The sequence below is a fragment of the Bolinopsis microptera genome, chromosome 7 (genome assembly GCF_026151205.1).
Source record: "Bolinopsis microptera isolate Bmic1 chromosome 7, MBARI_Bmic_1.0, whole genome shotgun sequence".
NCBI classification, from domain to species: Eukaryota; Metazoa; Ctenophora; class Tentaculata; order Lobata; family Bolinopsidae; genus Bolinopsis; species Bolinopsis microptera.
Window position 1 is genome coordinate 4,342,991 of NC_087078.1, and position 17,067 is coordinate 4,360,057.

General features: G+C 40.3%; 2 protein-coding genes across 2 annotated transcripts in view; both read left to right on the top strand.

Annotated features, from left to right (window-relative positions):
* The first annotated feature begins 416 nt into the window (after window positions 1-416).
* LOC134817716 (uncharacterized) overlaps window positions 417-17,067 on the top strand; it is a 68,841-nt gene continuing 52,190 nt past the window's right edge. The window contains exon 1 of the mRNA XM_063826957.1: window positions 417-427. The gene's annotated coding sequence lies outside the window, so the exon portion shown is untranslated. The remainder of the gene's footprint in view (window positions 428-17,067) is intronic.
* LOC134817718 (CD151 antigen-like) overlaps window positions 5,996-17,067 on the top strand; it is a 43,989-nt gene continuing 32,917 nt past the window's right edge. Inside the window, exon 1 of the mRNA XM_063826960.1 lies at window positions 5,996-6,218. Coding sequence (XP_063683030.1) covers window positions 5,996-6,218 — 223 coding nt within the window. The remainder of the gene's footprint in view (window positions 6,219-17,067) is intronic.

Below are 17,067 nucleotides of genomic sequence, written 5' to 3' on the forward strand. Positions count from 1 at the left end.
TTAATAATTGCTGCTAATAGGTACTAAAATTTTTAATCAAATAATTAATTTTTGCCCTGAAAAAAAACAAGCATTAGACGCGCAAATTAATTAGTTCCTGAGGAAATTGGAAAACCACATATTCATAAAAGCAGTACAGGGATCCACTGTAATTTATGGCGTAAAGTATAAACTCAAAGTGATTTACCGTAATTTACGGCGTAAAGTATAAACTCAAAGTGATTTACCGTAATTTACGGCGTAAAGTATAGTCTTAGACTCAAAATGATTATCATGCAGAAAACTTACTGCAGTAGGTTTTAGAGCAAACGAACTTTCCTTCTTTACAGACACTGAAATAATATAATTGGTGAGTTGAAAGCATAATTAGTACACACCAGTAATAGTATACTCAACAACAAAAAACCTATATAACAAATAATTTGAGGCTCTCAAGTCTCATGATGTAGTTTTTACGAAGATTACAAGCCTAATATTGTGTTTGTGTGTTGCTGCTTCCCTTCGTTTCCAAAGGTAACGTTACTCAAATAAATTGTACATAGATTGTTGGTAGAGTTTGCAGAGTAAACATACTGTGCTAAAGACTCTGCAGAATTTACCAAAATAATATTCAAAGACTTTTAGAGTGTATGAATTTTGCTTTGATTTGCCGGAAAAAATTTGCCAAGCTTCTCCGCACAAAAGCTCGATATTGAATTTTCGAAGACTTTTATTCTTCGGGGGACCTTTAAAACTCAACTTTTCGATTGAGTTGAAGTCAGTACACAATGGTTGAATGAGAGTCGTTCACAATTAAATCGTGAAAAAAAATAAACGTTGAAAGATTATGTATAGATATATAATATATATTATATCTTTACATAAACCGTAGTATCCATTAACCGCAACTCCAAACTTTTCTTTGTCGTTTTGTCTGCAGCGTGGAATATGAGTATTGTAATAATATATAAAATTATGCCATGTTTAGTATTGTGAATATTTTGAATCACAATATTTTCGCTGTTGACTGATGTCAAATATGTATCACTTGCGTTTTTACCGTTTTTAAGTGGAATAAACGGTCTCAATTCGCATTGAAACCGGCCTAGCTATAAGCATAACCACAACCCTAACCCTAAACGATAGAATTCATTTTTTACTAGCCTGTCTCGTGACCGAAACAGTTTTTGATCATAACTCCTCTTACTGGCGAGCGTGCTAAATCACTCTACAGTCGATCTTCGAGATTGTTCTAAAAGGGCCCCCGACAGTTGAAACCAGCTTGAATCGATGTATTTCCGAATCACCCCCCATGACATAGGGTTAAAATGCTCCCCTGCCGAGATATTTGCGAAAAACTGTCTTGATCACGTGATATGACCGTATAAGGAAGTTGGTCGAATTTCTCGTTAGGGTTAGGGTTTCAGCATATGCTTTTGTTAGGGATTGGGTTAGGGTTAAGGTTGGCATCAGATTAGAGGGCTATGATTTCGAATAGTCATTCAGGGCCACCAAGAGAACGTGTTTAAAAAGTCACGTGACAGTCGAGTGTAGAGTGATTAATCATCATCCTCTTACTGGGCGGTGCTCAGCCTGTCATTCCGCCGAATCTCTATTGTTTATGAACATTATAGCTTTATATAGTTCCCCAGGTAAAACTTCTCAGGCTCTCAGTCTTAGGGAAGTGTTTTAACCTTCAACATGGGGATGTTTTGGAATCAACATCGAAAAATATCTTAAATAATACCATTTTCATTTGCCCAGGGCCCTTTAATTCTGTAAAAATAAAAAATCCTTGGCAAGTGATTTAGAATTATTCATAGTGGGACCGCTGTGCATTACAATTACACGTGTGTGTACGCGTGTCAGTACGTGTGCACGTGTACGCACTCACGGTTTTTTTTATAGATGCGAAAAGAATGAAACTACGACAAAGACTTAAAGTTCATTGTTTCAAAGTTTTCATTCAATCGACGTCAATAAGCTTTAAGGGATAAAAAAGAAAAGATGCGCCGCAAAAGAAAAATATTTATAAATACTAGGATCTCTTCTTTGGTGGACCTTAGTGACGGGTTGTTGCTCTGCTAAATCGCAGACTTTTCTTCGTTTGTCGTTTTATTTGGGCTAATTATAAAACCAGATACCAAGGAAACATGTTGGAAAGCACGTTCATTTCACAGCCCTCAGTCGTCAGCTGTCAGGATCACATGATCAATCATATTGGCAAGTTCACCGAGATCTATAAAAACACAGCCATGAGTGACGTAATAATCGCAAAGTTCGTGTGCATCGTGTTTTTGTTTCCCTGATCTAAATAAGTGACTGAAGGAGACTAAACATCTTCTGCCATAATGTTCATCTGATGAACGACTCCTATGATCAGTTTCACAGCTCAAAATCCCTAGATTTGCACGCTGTATCTCGACATACACTGTATATCGTCACGCATGTTATATCGCCATGTAAGTAGAATGCATTTTCTGCTCGATACGCTAGGGACCCCAGAATCCAGATACTCCTTATTTTTGACCGTAGAATTCATTAAAAGTGGTCCTGAGATGATTAAACTGAGTATACCCGGTTAAACCCCAATTTTCTCGATCCAAAATGGGCTAAAAAGCCCATGTTTTTTAAAATAAGGTTAATTTCGTTGGCATATTAGCAAAATTTGCACAAAAGTGTATTAGAACTAGCTGCACAAGATAGTATCAAATATCGATATTTTGCTATTATTTTAGGATTTCCCCGGTCAAAGATCCAATCGAATGGACATATAAGGTTGTCGAGATACAGTGTATGTAGATATATACAGTGTGATTACCATATCCATAGTGTAGCCCTTCCTTCTAATGCTTCACCAGAATCCTTTTCGTTATCAGTTTGCCTTGTGACTCCTCTCATGCTACAACACGTTATAGTTGTTTGGCCTATTATCATTTTGTTAACTTCAGATAAGCAAAAGGAATCCATATCTATTGAATAGGAAATGGAATACATTCGATATATACCACTATAAACGATCCGACTAATAAATTTAATCGATCGAGCAATGATTACGCAGTTGCTATGAAATCCAATAATTTCGGGTTGTTCAAAAATCCAATAATTTCCCGGCATTAAAAGGTATTAATTATGTACAGTATTTTTCACATTTTTATAATTCTGGCATTACATACTGTAATATACCTTATCGGTCATAATTATCACGGACATTACTTTCGCGCTGAAGACCTTAGCGTGAATAATTACATCCGTGAAAATAATGTCTGTGGCATTAAGGTCTACTAATAATAAAGTCCGGTAATTATTTCCATTAATTTTAGTGTACTTATTATTATTAAGCGTAGATATGTGTGTAGCCGATTACTATATAATTAGCTTATTAGTATACCTACTAGGACAAATATAATGACTCCTCAGTCACATTCTAGGGTTCAGAAAAATAGTAAAACACTTATTAAAAAATCACCAACAACTTTCACAATTTCTTGGACTTTTTTGGGCGGTCATGACCGTGAATAGTTATGTCCGTGAAACATTTGGTCGGTGAAAGACTTGTCCGTGACAATTATGTCCAATAAGGTACTTGTGTTCTGTAGGTAGTAAAGCTACCTAATTAAATTTGATAAACGAAGCGAAGCAGATATTCAGTGCCTGGTAATGGTACAACTTGAATATTATAATTATTTATTATTTATAATTTAACCGGGTACTGCGTGTCTCTCTCTCGAGTCTTGATAGGTGACAAATACTTTACCCGATGTTAAAAAACGTTTCCGTTTATAGTTATACTATTACTACTAACCTTATTAGACGTTATTTGATCGGGCATTTTGTGATCGGGCATACCTTAATTCCCAAAAATTTGGGCGACAAAAAATTTGAGCGGGCCTCTCGCCCAAATTTTTTGCAGACCAAATTAATTGCATAAATCTTTTCCGTCTGCTAAATTTTTTGCTAACCAAACTTCTGGCATTTGGCCTGTGGCCCTGAAATCTATAGAAAGATGGCTTTTTCTTCATATCCAAGTGAAATAGTATTTGAAATTTTAGTTTTCTAATCTGTCATTCATGGCTTGACCAAGTAAAAAGGCTTATATTTTAAATGAATAGAAATAACTGGAATAGCTAACAGCTACTAATAAAACAAATGGCTAGAGGTACGGATAGCTAGTATAGAGATTTAAACAAGATCTGCAAATGGATTATCATCCACCGTAAAGTCTGATCTACAAGCATCAGTTATACCCGACTTCTCAAAGCCTTTCCTTATGTCATCTGGCCTCCCTTTTAAATATACAAAAAGTTCGTTGATCCAACGAGCGTGTACTTCACGGATCACTGTCAAGTGTCAAGCGGGTATCAATTTTCACATTGTCTGATGAAACTCATCCATTGAGCTGACACACTATGTTTTTCGCGTACCAATCTTCGTACTTATTGCGCATGAATTTCTTAGCCAGTCCATTGATAGATATGTCCAGGGGCTGTAGATGATGGGTCATATTTGCTGGAACTTTCTGTAGGATGCAGTTGTTGGCTGTCATCAGATCTTTTAGTGTCTGTGTGTGTTGGGCCCGAAACACATCTGGTAGCGCTTTCTGCTCAGGGTTGTTGATTCTATGTGGTGAAGAAGGATTTTCTCAAAGAACTGGACACTGGTCAGGGTATTAGAAAACTAAATGACTGGAATAATAAGGAATAATAATGAACTAAGGCAAATATCTAACTGAAATTTTAGTGGAAAATCGTTCATTTTTCGAAGAATTTGTGCCCAAATTTTCGGTCGCCCAAATGAGTTCAAATTTTCTGCCCAAATTTTTCGGGCTCAAATAAATTGTGCTCAATATAATGGCACACAAATTTTTGGGAACTAAGGTAATTTTGAACGGACATTAAAATGAAAGCTCAAAGGCATTCATTAAATATAGTTAATTTAACTAAGTACCTTGTCGGACTTTTTTGAACGGACGTCCAATTAATGTCCGTTCAAATAAAGTTCGACAAGGTACTTAAAATAATCACTTCGCCACAGTGAACAGTCGCGTTTAGTAAAAAGGTTATTCACTTATAATACTATACCTATTATATATACAGGATGGGCCAAAAGTCAGTGTGCAAACGATGGCCTTAATAGCTCAGTCACTGAGTGCCCAATTGAAATAATTTGTTCTGGTATGACTTACTACCAACACTGGTTCGAGAAATTTGTCAAATCGAAACATATTTGTGTTCATTTTTTTCAAAAGAAGGTTCATTTTCGCATTTATTTGATAGTTTGGATAGTCGGATCGAGCCAAATTTTATTGAATTGTGTTTGGCCATTTAAATTACGTTTGGCCTGAAAAAATGAGGGTTCTAGCTTCTCAGATGACCGAGATATGAACCTTAACGAGGTTATTCATTACGTGTGATCAGGTGATTGGTTTACCTAATCACGTGATTAGGTGACCCCGTTAACCTCCCCGTTAAACATTATGGGAATCATGAAGGCTGCCCAATTAAGGTGTCGTGTCGCGGTGTCACATAATCACCCAGTTAATTTTGTTAACGAGATACAGAAAATGATTGTCAACTTCGTCATTTCCAATCCGTTTTGCCTCATATTTTCAGATCATATGCAACATTTATTAATCTACTGTCTCTGAAAAAATTAGACATCTAGAGTACAATATAAGTGTTTTAATATTGAATGGGCGTGGTCTAAAATATTCGAATTTTCAAATTTTGCTGACGGAATCCTCGAACCAGTAGGTACAGTAAACCATCTGCAAAGCAACAACCCTCAAATACAAAACACGGCGGAGGTATAAGACCCAACGTTTGCACACTGACTTTTGGCCCACCCTGTATATATATATTTGGTGTTTATAAACTTAAAAATATGGAACATAATGCTGCATATGGATCCGTTCAGTTATTTGAAGTTTGAAATTTTAGGGTTTGTTGAACTAATATATTTTCACCGAGAATAAATCAGAAATCATATTTGTAATCATCCCATTTTTAACAGTAGAATGAACACAAACGGGTCAGAAGATTCAGCGGGCCCTGTTAAAAATAAACAAAATCTGGTGTTATTTTTGGATCCTGAGGAGCACCAGATTAGAGCATGCCCGGACAGTTCTTTCTGTCCAGATACACAGACTACTCCGGCAACATCCCCAGCTCCTTTTCAGTCCTACCCCGCTCTTCCTTACAACGAGGAGATTTATTTAGCTGATCACGACGATATTCCAAGTAAGTTTTTATTATTTGTAACAACTATAAATTAGTTAATAATTTGACATACGTTGCATGCCACTTTTCGCGCGCGAAGCGCGCGCCGCATATTTGGATACGAAACATGTATCAATTATAATTAAAGAGTTGATTTGACTGATGAGTCTCGTAACTTCATGGGTTTAACACTGAGTGGAGACTTTCACAGGTTTCACTTCATTACCAACTATCAAACTATATAAGTATATACGATCGTTTTTTTCTTTATCTCTACTATAATTCAGAGAATTATTTCTGTACGACCGCCCACGTGCAAATCAGATGAGAAATAGGAAGTTGCATAGTAACCTTGGTAACGAGGGTTGTTACACGCACGGGCACGTGCAAAGATTTGCGAGCGATATTTTGATCGGTTTTGTGGTAATTACGTTGTGTTCAGTGCTTAACGGGTGATACTCGTAAAATATTTGTTCCAGCGGCGCGCGTCCTGGTAGGTTGTAAACCTACAAGTTCAGTGCGAGCTACATTTTAATTGGCTGTATCTTCGGTTGTGACGGATATTTGTTGATACTATGAAAACTGACTTCCAAAGAATACTATTATGTATTAGCTTCCTCCCTGTGACCACGGGCTTTCTAGTACTTTTATAATTCTCGTTGTTGTAAAGTTGTAAAGTCGAGACATTTCATGATGCAACTTTTATACTCGAATCATAATTTAAAGTATGCACGTTTCTTAACGATGCAAAAACAACAATTTGTTGACAAATAGAATGAAAAAATCTTCATTTTATTTGAAATTTTTTAAAGATTTACATAATATTGTATTTGCAAAATTTGTTTAAATAGATTTTATGACTTATCTTTTTGCTATCCGTTAGTTTTATAATTTATTAGAAAGCCCGCGGTAACAGGGATGAAGCTATAAGCAGTGTTCTTTGAAAGAAAGTTTTAATCGCATCAAACAATTTGTATCTTAACCGAAGATACAGCCGATTCAAATGTAAAACACTCGCATTACAACACCGTTGCTATGCAACCTTTTGGTTTTTACCTAACTTCCTTTTTCTCGTCTAATTTGCACGTGGGCGGTCGTACAGACAGAAAGACATACAAAGAGAATCTTTCGAATTATTATATAGACTAGAGAGCCCGTGGTCACAGGGAGGAAGGTAATAATATTCTTCGGTAGTCAGATTTTATCGCATCAAAAAATATCCGTCACAACCGAAGACACAGCCGATCAAAATGTAGCTTGCACTAAACACAAAGTAATTACCTCAAAACCGATCAAAATGTCGTAACAATAATCATTGCACGTGCACGTACGTGTACAATCCTTGTTACCAATACCATGGTTACTTTGCAACTACCTATTACATATGGTTGAGTGGTTAAGGGGTTTTCCAAACTCCAGGGGCTCGTGAAGTGTCTTACACAACCTCTCCGAGCCCAAGATCCGTAGTGCGTGGTGAAGAGCCACACCCTTCTCGAGGTGCCACTGTTAAGCTTAGTAGCCTGTTCTGGGTGATTCCAGTTAAAACAGGTGAACGGTAACAGAACACTGCGGCTCTAGACCAGTACAGGTCGAAAAATATAACCGGGACATCTGTCTCGTTAGGACTGCATGCAGTTCATCGGGTGCGAAGGGCCAGCATCCCTTCCACCTCAAATAACATCGCTACTGAAACAACACACACATCAAATGGACGGAGTGCTACTTCCAATTCAAGGACGGATGGTTCCAGCATGACGGAGGCTGGGCAAAGCCTACGGGAACCCAGTCGCCTGATGAGAAGAGGGGGTACTCGTCATCCGACCAGATTTATTAGTCAACAGATCATCCATGTTGACCCTGCTTCCAACAAATCCAATCCAGTAAATTATTGCAAACAGTTTTTACGTTTTGGAACATGGAACGTTCTATCTCTTGTCAGCTCATCTACACAGCTCTACCAACTTAGTCAAAACATTGATCAGTACAGATTGGATCTTTTGGGGATCACCGAGACTCACATGCCTGGATCTGGCACCACTCTACTGGACAATGGCAGTCTACTCATCCATTCCGGTAGAGTCGACGGGATCAAGAGACAGGGAGTCGGTCTCAGTCTTTCAAAACGAATCAGAAACTCCCTGATATCGTTCACTCCCACATCGGAGCGGGTTTTAACTGCTAGGCTGCATAGTAAGCAAATCAACATCTCTGTTGTTGTGGCCTATGCTCCAACTGAGGGTGCAGAGGAGAGTGAGAAAGATAAGTTTTATAGGACACTCACAGATACATTTGATGGGCTACCTCGTCACGATATCAAGTTACTGCTCGGCGATTTTAATGCAAAAGTAACATCAGGCAGATATGGAAGTGAAGCGGTCATCGGTGGGGAATCACTCCATAGCTCATCAAATGACAACGGGACAAGACTTGTGGATTTCTGTGCGACGAACCAGCTTGTCATCGGGGGAACTCTCTTCGAGCACAAGAAAATTCACAAGGGAACATGGCGGTCCCCCAACGGGCTCACCGTCAATCAGATAGATCATATCTGCATTGGAAAGCGGTTTCGTCAGTCACTTTTTGATGTTAGGGTATGTCGCGGGGCAGACATCGGCCCCGATCATTATCTGGTTCTAGGACTGCTGAAAATCAAACTTCAGTCAGTGACAAAGATCAACGCCAACAGGCCCAATGTGCCTGCCATTGAGCGCCTGAGGGATAGTACTACGGTTACAGAGTACAATGTGGCTCTTCAAAACCGATTTGCAAGTCTGGATAGTGAGGTCAACCTCGAGGATATGTGGCGTAATCTCAGTCAGACCGTCACTGATGTCTCACTGGAGGTACTAGGCAAGAGACCCCGGAAGGCAAAGGAGCAACACCTGTCACGGAAGACCAAGGATTTATTGATTCAGCGGGCACAGTTTAAGTGCAAAGACCCAAACTCGGACGCTAACAGGTCAGAGTATTCTAAACTTAATAAGTTAGTCAAGAAAAGCAGCAAGCTAGACGACAACAACTGGGCAGTTAGAGTAGCTACTGATCTTGAGGAAGCAGCGAGCAAAGGTCAGCAGCGTGAGGTATGGGCAAAGATCAAGAAGATCTCTGGTAAGAACAAGAAGCCTCAAGCATCTTGTGTCCGGGACAAGGACGGTAGGAAGATCACGGATCCCCAACAGCAGAGGGATAGGTGGAAGGAGTACTTTACTGAACTTCTGAACCCTCCATTATCAAGTGTCGACCTTGCCGACCTTGATACAGTACCACCCCAACCCCACTTTAACTCTCTCTCTTGTTCGGATGGACCACCCACCAGAGACGAGATTAGTTACTCCCTGACAAAGCTTAAGAACAACAAAAGCCCAGGAGTGGACGGGATAACTAACTGAAGTATGGTGCGAGTGCTCTAGTTGATCAACTAGAGTGTCTATTCAAGAAAGTCTGGGAAGAAGAGACTGTTCCTGAAGATTGGTTAAAGAGTGTGATCATTGTTATTGGGAAGAAATGAGACACTTCAGTCTGCGGGAACAACAGAGGGATCACCTTAAGGTCTACAGCATCTAAGCTTTTTCAGATGATTCTTCTTAAGCGGTTACATGCTGGTATGGAGTGTCTTCTCAGGGAGAATCAGTGCGGATTTAGACAGAACCGCTCATGTATTGATCAGATTTATTCTCTCCGAACTATTATTCATAACTGTCTTGAGTTTAACATTCTTCTTTACATTAATTTTGTCGATTTCAAGGCAGCGTTCGATTCTATCAGAAGGGACTTTATTTGGTGCAGTATGAGACACTATGGGCTGCCTGAAAAATATGTCAGAATATTTTAGTCATTTTTTGGGGGTACCATGAGTGCCGTGAGGGTTAATGGGGAGCTGACAGACTGGTTTGATGTTAACTCAGGCACAGGTCAGGGCGACATTCAAGCACCTCCTGTCTTTAATTTCTGCCTAAACTTTTCTGCATTTCTGGCTGAGACCAACAAGATCATCAGTCAAGGCGCAGTGCTGCAGAAAGAGACGAAGACGGTCGAGGAAAAGGTCATTTTGGACACCGATTATGCTGATGACATGGCTATTATGGACAACTCAGGGGAAGGCCTACAGGAGTCAACTGATCTATTAGTTCATTACAGCTCCTACGCTGGGCTCAGAATAAATGCAAAGAAGACCCAATGCATGGCTGTAAGCAAGTGCGCCTCCCAGCGACCTTTCATCAAGGATGATTGTATTGAGCTGTCGGTTGAGGGTGAACCCGTCGAGCAGGTTAGCAACTTTGTCTACCTGGGTGCAACTATCAGTGGGGATGGGACAATCAACAGAGACCTGGATGTCCGTATCCAGAAGGCTACTGGCGCCTGGATTATTTTACACTTTTGAATACGTTTACATTTGCATAGCTCTCTTATCTAATATTTCTATTTGAGATAAGACTGGCTCATCACTGTGTGCGTGTAATTGTTCGACGGATTTTTACACACTATACACAATACAAGTACACGGAATCTGTAAACTATGTCAACTGTCATTCCAAATTTCGATGAAAAGATACGGCTTATTATTGGTAATCTTTTGAGTAAAGCAGATCCACTTCCCAAAACACTCCTGACTGCTTTTGACTCGTCTAAAGATGTGTCCGATAATCAGACTGTACTCGGTGGGCCCCGTTTTCAGTTAGCTACATTGAACGCTTGTGCTCTTTTTCTCAACATCAAAACCGAGGAGCCTAAAGGCAACCGTATATTTTCAAATAAGCCTTCACTTGCCAAGAGAATCATACTCGAGATTCAGTCACTGTACCCTGCCATCTGTCCGGATTGTGATATCGAATACTCGACTCAGTTTGATTCTGTTACAAAACCTGCCGCATGTTGCTTTCTTTGTTTGCAAGGCTGCCATGATTGTGATTCTTTTGAACCACGTGTGTCTTCAGCTACTTCTGTTTGGCTTTGCAAAGCATGTTATGAAACCAACTTATCAAATCAGTCAAAGGCGAAATCCAAGGCCCCTAGTAAATTGGCCTCTAAACAGCAATCTGGTGCAAACACTCCATCTTCCCAGAACCAGAAAAAACAACATGTCTCCCTTGATCAAGATGAGCTTCAGAAAAAGCTTTCAATCGTCAAATCACAGGAAGATGAACAACATTCAGTAAATGACGATAAATCGCAGCTGCCCAATTTACGGCTTGATGAGATCTGCAGCTTGCTAAAACTTGGAAAATGCCCACACGGTGTCAGTGGTAAAACGCCAAGTAATGATCAATCAGCATGCAAAATGTTCCACCCTCCACGCTGCTCTAAGTTCATTAAAAATAGTACCCACAGAAAGTTTGGCTGTAGGCGTGGTGATAAATGCAAATTTTTTCATCCCCAACACTGTCCAACATCCTTGTCTGATAAGTCTTGTTACGATGAGGAATGCTTATTAGTTCACACTGTTGGTACTAAACGACACAAACCCAAGGAGCGTGATTCCTACAGAAGAGACATCTCTGATAACAGAACTTCCAATGATCAGAAAAATAAAGAGAATAACAACAATAAAAGGACGCGCTCTTCTTCTCAGTCTCATACTAAGTCAACACCCCATCATGAGAACAAGGATTTTTTAGAGATTCGATCCCTTCTGACGAACTTCCAGACCACTTTTCAGAAAGAGATCGAAAACATAAAATCCAGTATTGTGACTCAGGAGAACAGAATTGCCTCGCTCTTCCCCAGTGCCAACCAGCACATCATCAGGCAGTTCGTCCCTCACGGTCCTCCAAGCCAGAACATCATGTTCCAACATCCTGTTCCCCAGTTCCAACCGCAGAGTCGTTTTCCTCCTCCCCAAGCGAACTGGTCGAACATTCTAGCATCTGGCTGCTAAACATTCAATCATTTAACCCTAGCACCCATAGCACCTCCAGATGGAAAGCCTCTTACCTTGAAGACGAATTAAGAAAGGAACAAGCCAAGAACCACACTGTTCCATTAATCGCCTTAACAGAGACATGGCTTAAGTCTTACATTGAGGATGCTCAACTTGAAATTCCGGGTTACTCTCTGTTCAGAAGTGATAGAGAAGCTAGGGTTGGAGGTGGAGTTTTACTTTATACACATGATGAACTCCCCATAACTAACGTCCAGACATATGATGATAGATACTGTCAGGCTTTGATGTGTACCAGCGAATCTGAAAAGTCAATCATTTGTGTTCTATATCGCCCGCCCGAGTGTCCAGTTCCCAGTTTTAAATCATGTTTGGACTTCATTGACCAGTACATTGCCAGTGGCGATGGCGAATACCGGCTATCACTTCTTGGAGACTTTAATATTCCCCTCATTGGCTGGTCCACTAATTCTATCTTACCCGGTGGTTCCTCATGTTCAACTTACAGTGCAGCTCTTTTACTTGACTTCATGTCTGAGAATCTATGTACTCAACATGTGCTGGAACCCACCCGACTCAGAAATGTATTAGATCTGTACATTTCAAACTCAGAGGATCTAGTTTCTCACGTCTCTATTTCGGACACTCCACTATCAGATCACAGACGTGTAGAGATATTTTTGTCTTACAATCCTTGTTCTCCTACTCATTCAGATCCTCCGGATTTCATTGATTCTTCGTTTAGAAGCTTAGACTTTAATAAAGCAGATTTTTCATCGATCAATGACATGCTCTCATCTGTTGACTGGGCTCAACTCATCAACCTTTGCGACAAAGAGGATTTTCCAGAGCTATTCACTCTTATTACTCTACAAATCTGCCAGATTGGCTGTCCGAAGAAGATCCCTCCCAAAACCCAAACTCGCTCATCTGTGCGCATCCCCTCTCGCAGAAAACGAAAGCTTCAAACCCAGCTAGAGGCTGCAAAAATTAATCCTCATAGCCCTCCCACACAGATTGAATCTTTGAACCGGAAACTTGCTCTCGCTCATATGGATATTCGTGATGCCATCAACCAGGATCTCCTGTACCGTGAACAGCAAGCCGTAAGCAAGGTAAAAGAAAATCCCAAGTATTTCTATAGTTACGCTAAGAAATTTTCGAAGAAGAAAAGCAACATCAGCATGCTTTTTGATGGAAACGGTGCCATCAAATCAAATCCAAAAGATATTGCCAACCTCTTGCAGAATCAGTTCTTGTCAGTATTCAGTGATCCTTCGAAAACTCGGATCGACTCTGCTTCTTTCAGTCCCCCTCCAATCAAGCATCCTTTTACTGACGATATGCTGAATTTCTCCGTGGACGACATCATTAAGGCCATTGAAGACATCAAACCTAATGCTGCATCAGGTCCTGACGAAATTCCAGTCACCCTTCTCAAGAACTGCAAGAAAGCCCTAGCAGAACCAATGCACATCATCTGGTCCCGCTCTTTAGTTACTGGGGAGGTCCCTAGTTTCTATAAGTTCTCACACGTATTTCCTCTCCACAAGAAGGATAGTCGAGCCAAACCAGCTAACTACCGACCTATATCACTCACCTCTCATGTGGTTAAAGTATACGAGAGGGTGATAAGAAAAAAGCTGGTAAACTATTTGGAGATCAACAACCTCATATGTAGTAAGCAGCACGGATTTAGATCTGGCCGGAGTTGCCTTACTCAACTTCTCCACCATTTTGATGACGTTTTGGATTCTCTGAGCAACAATTCAGATTTTGATTCAATATACCTCGACTATGCCAAGGCTTTCGATAAAGTCGATCACAAACTCCTACTGAGAAAGCTCCAACTCTATGGAATCCATCCTAAAATCATAAAGTGGATAGAATCTTTCCTCTCAGACCGGAAACAAGCAATTGTTGTTGACGGTCATCTGTCCATCCTTGCACTGATAATCAGCGGAGTTCCACAAGGTACTGTTTTGGGGCCGATCCTTTTCTTGATTTTTATCAATGATATCGAACATTGTATCATGCACTCTATAATTCGATGTTTTGCTGATGACACTCGCATATCCATTGCTATCAAATCGGAGCATGACGTCAAGCTCCTCCAAGAAGATCTGCAAAATGTCATTGACTGGTCTGAAAGAAATAATATGGCCCTTCACAAAGACAAATTTGAGTACATGTGTCATAAATTCAACCACCAATATGTACTATCTGAACTTCCATTTGTGGTTGAACACTATCAATACTCAGTTTCCAAAGACACTATACTTGAGCCAATACATCAGCTCAGGGATTTAGGCGTCATAGTGTCAAGTGATCTCTCTTGGTCCCCTCACATACGAGCCATTGCAGATAAAGCTCGCCAAAAAGCATCATGGGTTCTCAGTGTATTTCACACACGATCTCACTCCATCATGCTGACGCTATACAAATCAATGGTTCGAAGTCTGATTGAATATTGCTGTCCATTATGGCATCCCTCAAAAATCAGCGATATCCAAGAACTGGAGAGTGTACAGAAAGCATTCACCGCCAGAATATCAGGAATGCGCGATCTCCACTACTGGGATCGCCTGGTCTATCTATCTCTGATGTCTCTTCAACGAAGGCGGGAGCGATTCATCATTCTCCATATGTGGAAAATCCTCCACGGAAAGACCAGCAATGATCTGAACGTTCTATTTGTTTCACGCCCAAGGCTTGGAAACCTTGCAGTAATTCCATCAAAACGTAGAACCAGTTCAACAGCAAACCTCACCTTGTTTGACAACTCATTTGCAGTTCAGGGACCTAAATTGTGGAATGCAATCCCCTACCATCTGAATGTCATTCAAGATCTAGAGCACTTCAAAGATAAGCTCACAAAGTTCATGTTGTCTCTCCCTGATAAGCCGCCGATCAGGGGATATACTCCTCCAAATACGAACTCTCTGCTGTGCTGGCGCAACGAGCGAGACTCTACTTCGCTATGGGGTGGTCAGAAGATGTGATGGCCCCGTCAAGTCTTGACGAAACTCAACATAGGTCACATAGGTAGGTAGGTAGGTCCTTTCATCAGCTGTGGAACATTTGGAATAGCAGAACTATAAAGACTCCAACCAAGATCAGGATCTATAGGGCTGCTGTCCTCACCATCCTGTTGTATGGAGCTGAAGTCTGAAACACCACCAAAAAGCAGATGAAACGCTTCAAGGTTTTCCATCAAACCTCCTTGAGAAGGATCCTTAGGATTAAATGGTTCTTTCATGTGACCAACGAAGAAGTTCTTAGGAGGGCTGGCATCAAGTCAGTCGAGACTTTCATCAGTGCTGCCAGGTTACGTTGGTATGGACATGTAGTTAGAATGCCAGACTCTAGACTACCAAGGTTTCTGTTGAACTGGAAGCCAAATTATGGAAAGAGGTCAAGGGGCAGACCCCGTAAGAACTGGAAGTCCTGCGTACTCGAAGATGCTGCTAAGTTTACAGGTGTTGAAAACATCGACAACAACACGACAGAAGCTTTGGCTACCAACCGAGTACAGTGGAGACATATGTTACGCCGCCAACGCGATGTGTGTGATGCAGGCCACTCCAACGACTAGGAGGAGACCTTACCATGTAACATGTATGTATGTATTACATATCTATTTGCACGTGGGCGGTCGTGCAAACAAAGAGAATCTTTCGAATTATAATAATGACTAAAAAACCCGTGGTCACAGGGAGGAAACTAATAGCGTTCTTATCGCATGAAAAAACATCCATCCCTACCATAGATATAGTCGATTTAAATTAAAACCACTCTCAACACAGCGTAATTAATTAGTATTGCTGTACAACTACTACAGCGTAATTATCACAAAGCCGATAAAAATGACGTTCCAACAATCATTGCAACAATCGTTGCAGAAGTTGCTATGCAACTTCTATTTCTCATCTGATTTGCACGTCGACGGTCGTACATACAAAGAGAATTTTTCGAATTATAAGTAAGATATACAATAATATCGTATCGATTTTTTTCTTTCTTCAAAATAATTATTTTCACAAAGATATATTACGGCACCTTGGTACTAGTATTGCTGTATTATAGTATTATTATAGCTTATTATTATAAGTAATCATAGTAACAAAGTATCATAGTAACAAAGTAACAAACTTACCACTGAGCACAGGGTTTGTTGACAGTTTCTCCCTCACTATACAGCTCCCCGCTCATCTGACACTTGCACTGTGACTTCTCCACACAGCTCTCGTCCTCATCCCTTACCAACCCTGGAGAGCGAGGGTTTAATGATTAAGTACTGGGAGAATATGTAGAATTAAAATATAACTTTTGAGACAAAGGTGGCAGAGAATTTTAGTAAGGTGTTTTATCCTTGGCCAATAATAGCAGCTGCATCTGTACCCATTATTTATTTTTTGATTTCCCCCTGAAATTTCATGTTGTAGAGGCTTTTACCAATGCAGCTTGTGCTTTACCTTGTTTAAAATATTCTTGTAATAAATATTACCAACCTGGTGGACAGTTGCAGCCCTCCACTGTGGCTGTCTCATCACATCTCGGAGTTATACCAGACTTTAGATCAGAGCACGTGAGTTGGCATGACGACCCTGCTTCTTGGTACGTCTCCCCGGAAACTTGGCAGTCCACCTCTGAGGAAATCACTTGTCAGACATTGGGTGAAATGAAATCAAGATCTGGAGTTGTCTTGATATCAACTTGTTTGTTTGGGGACCAGCTTTTGGTACACTGGTTAAATGTTTACTAATATTGAACTTGAAATAAAGACAACTCCAAACCTTTATTACCAATTATATTACCTAAAGTTTTAACACAAAGTAAAAGCTTGCGCTTATCAGACATTTAACTATTTTATAAATGCAGATAAATGATGTAATAAAACTAACTGCAGTTTGCGGCGGATCTCCACCATAGGTTGACATCATGTCTCTCGCATTGTTTAGCGTAGAGCTCCAGTGCTTCACAGCGACATTG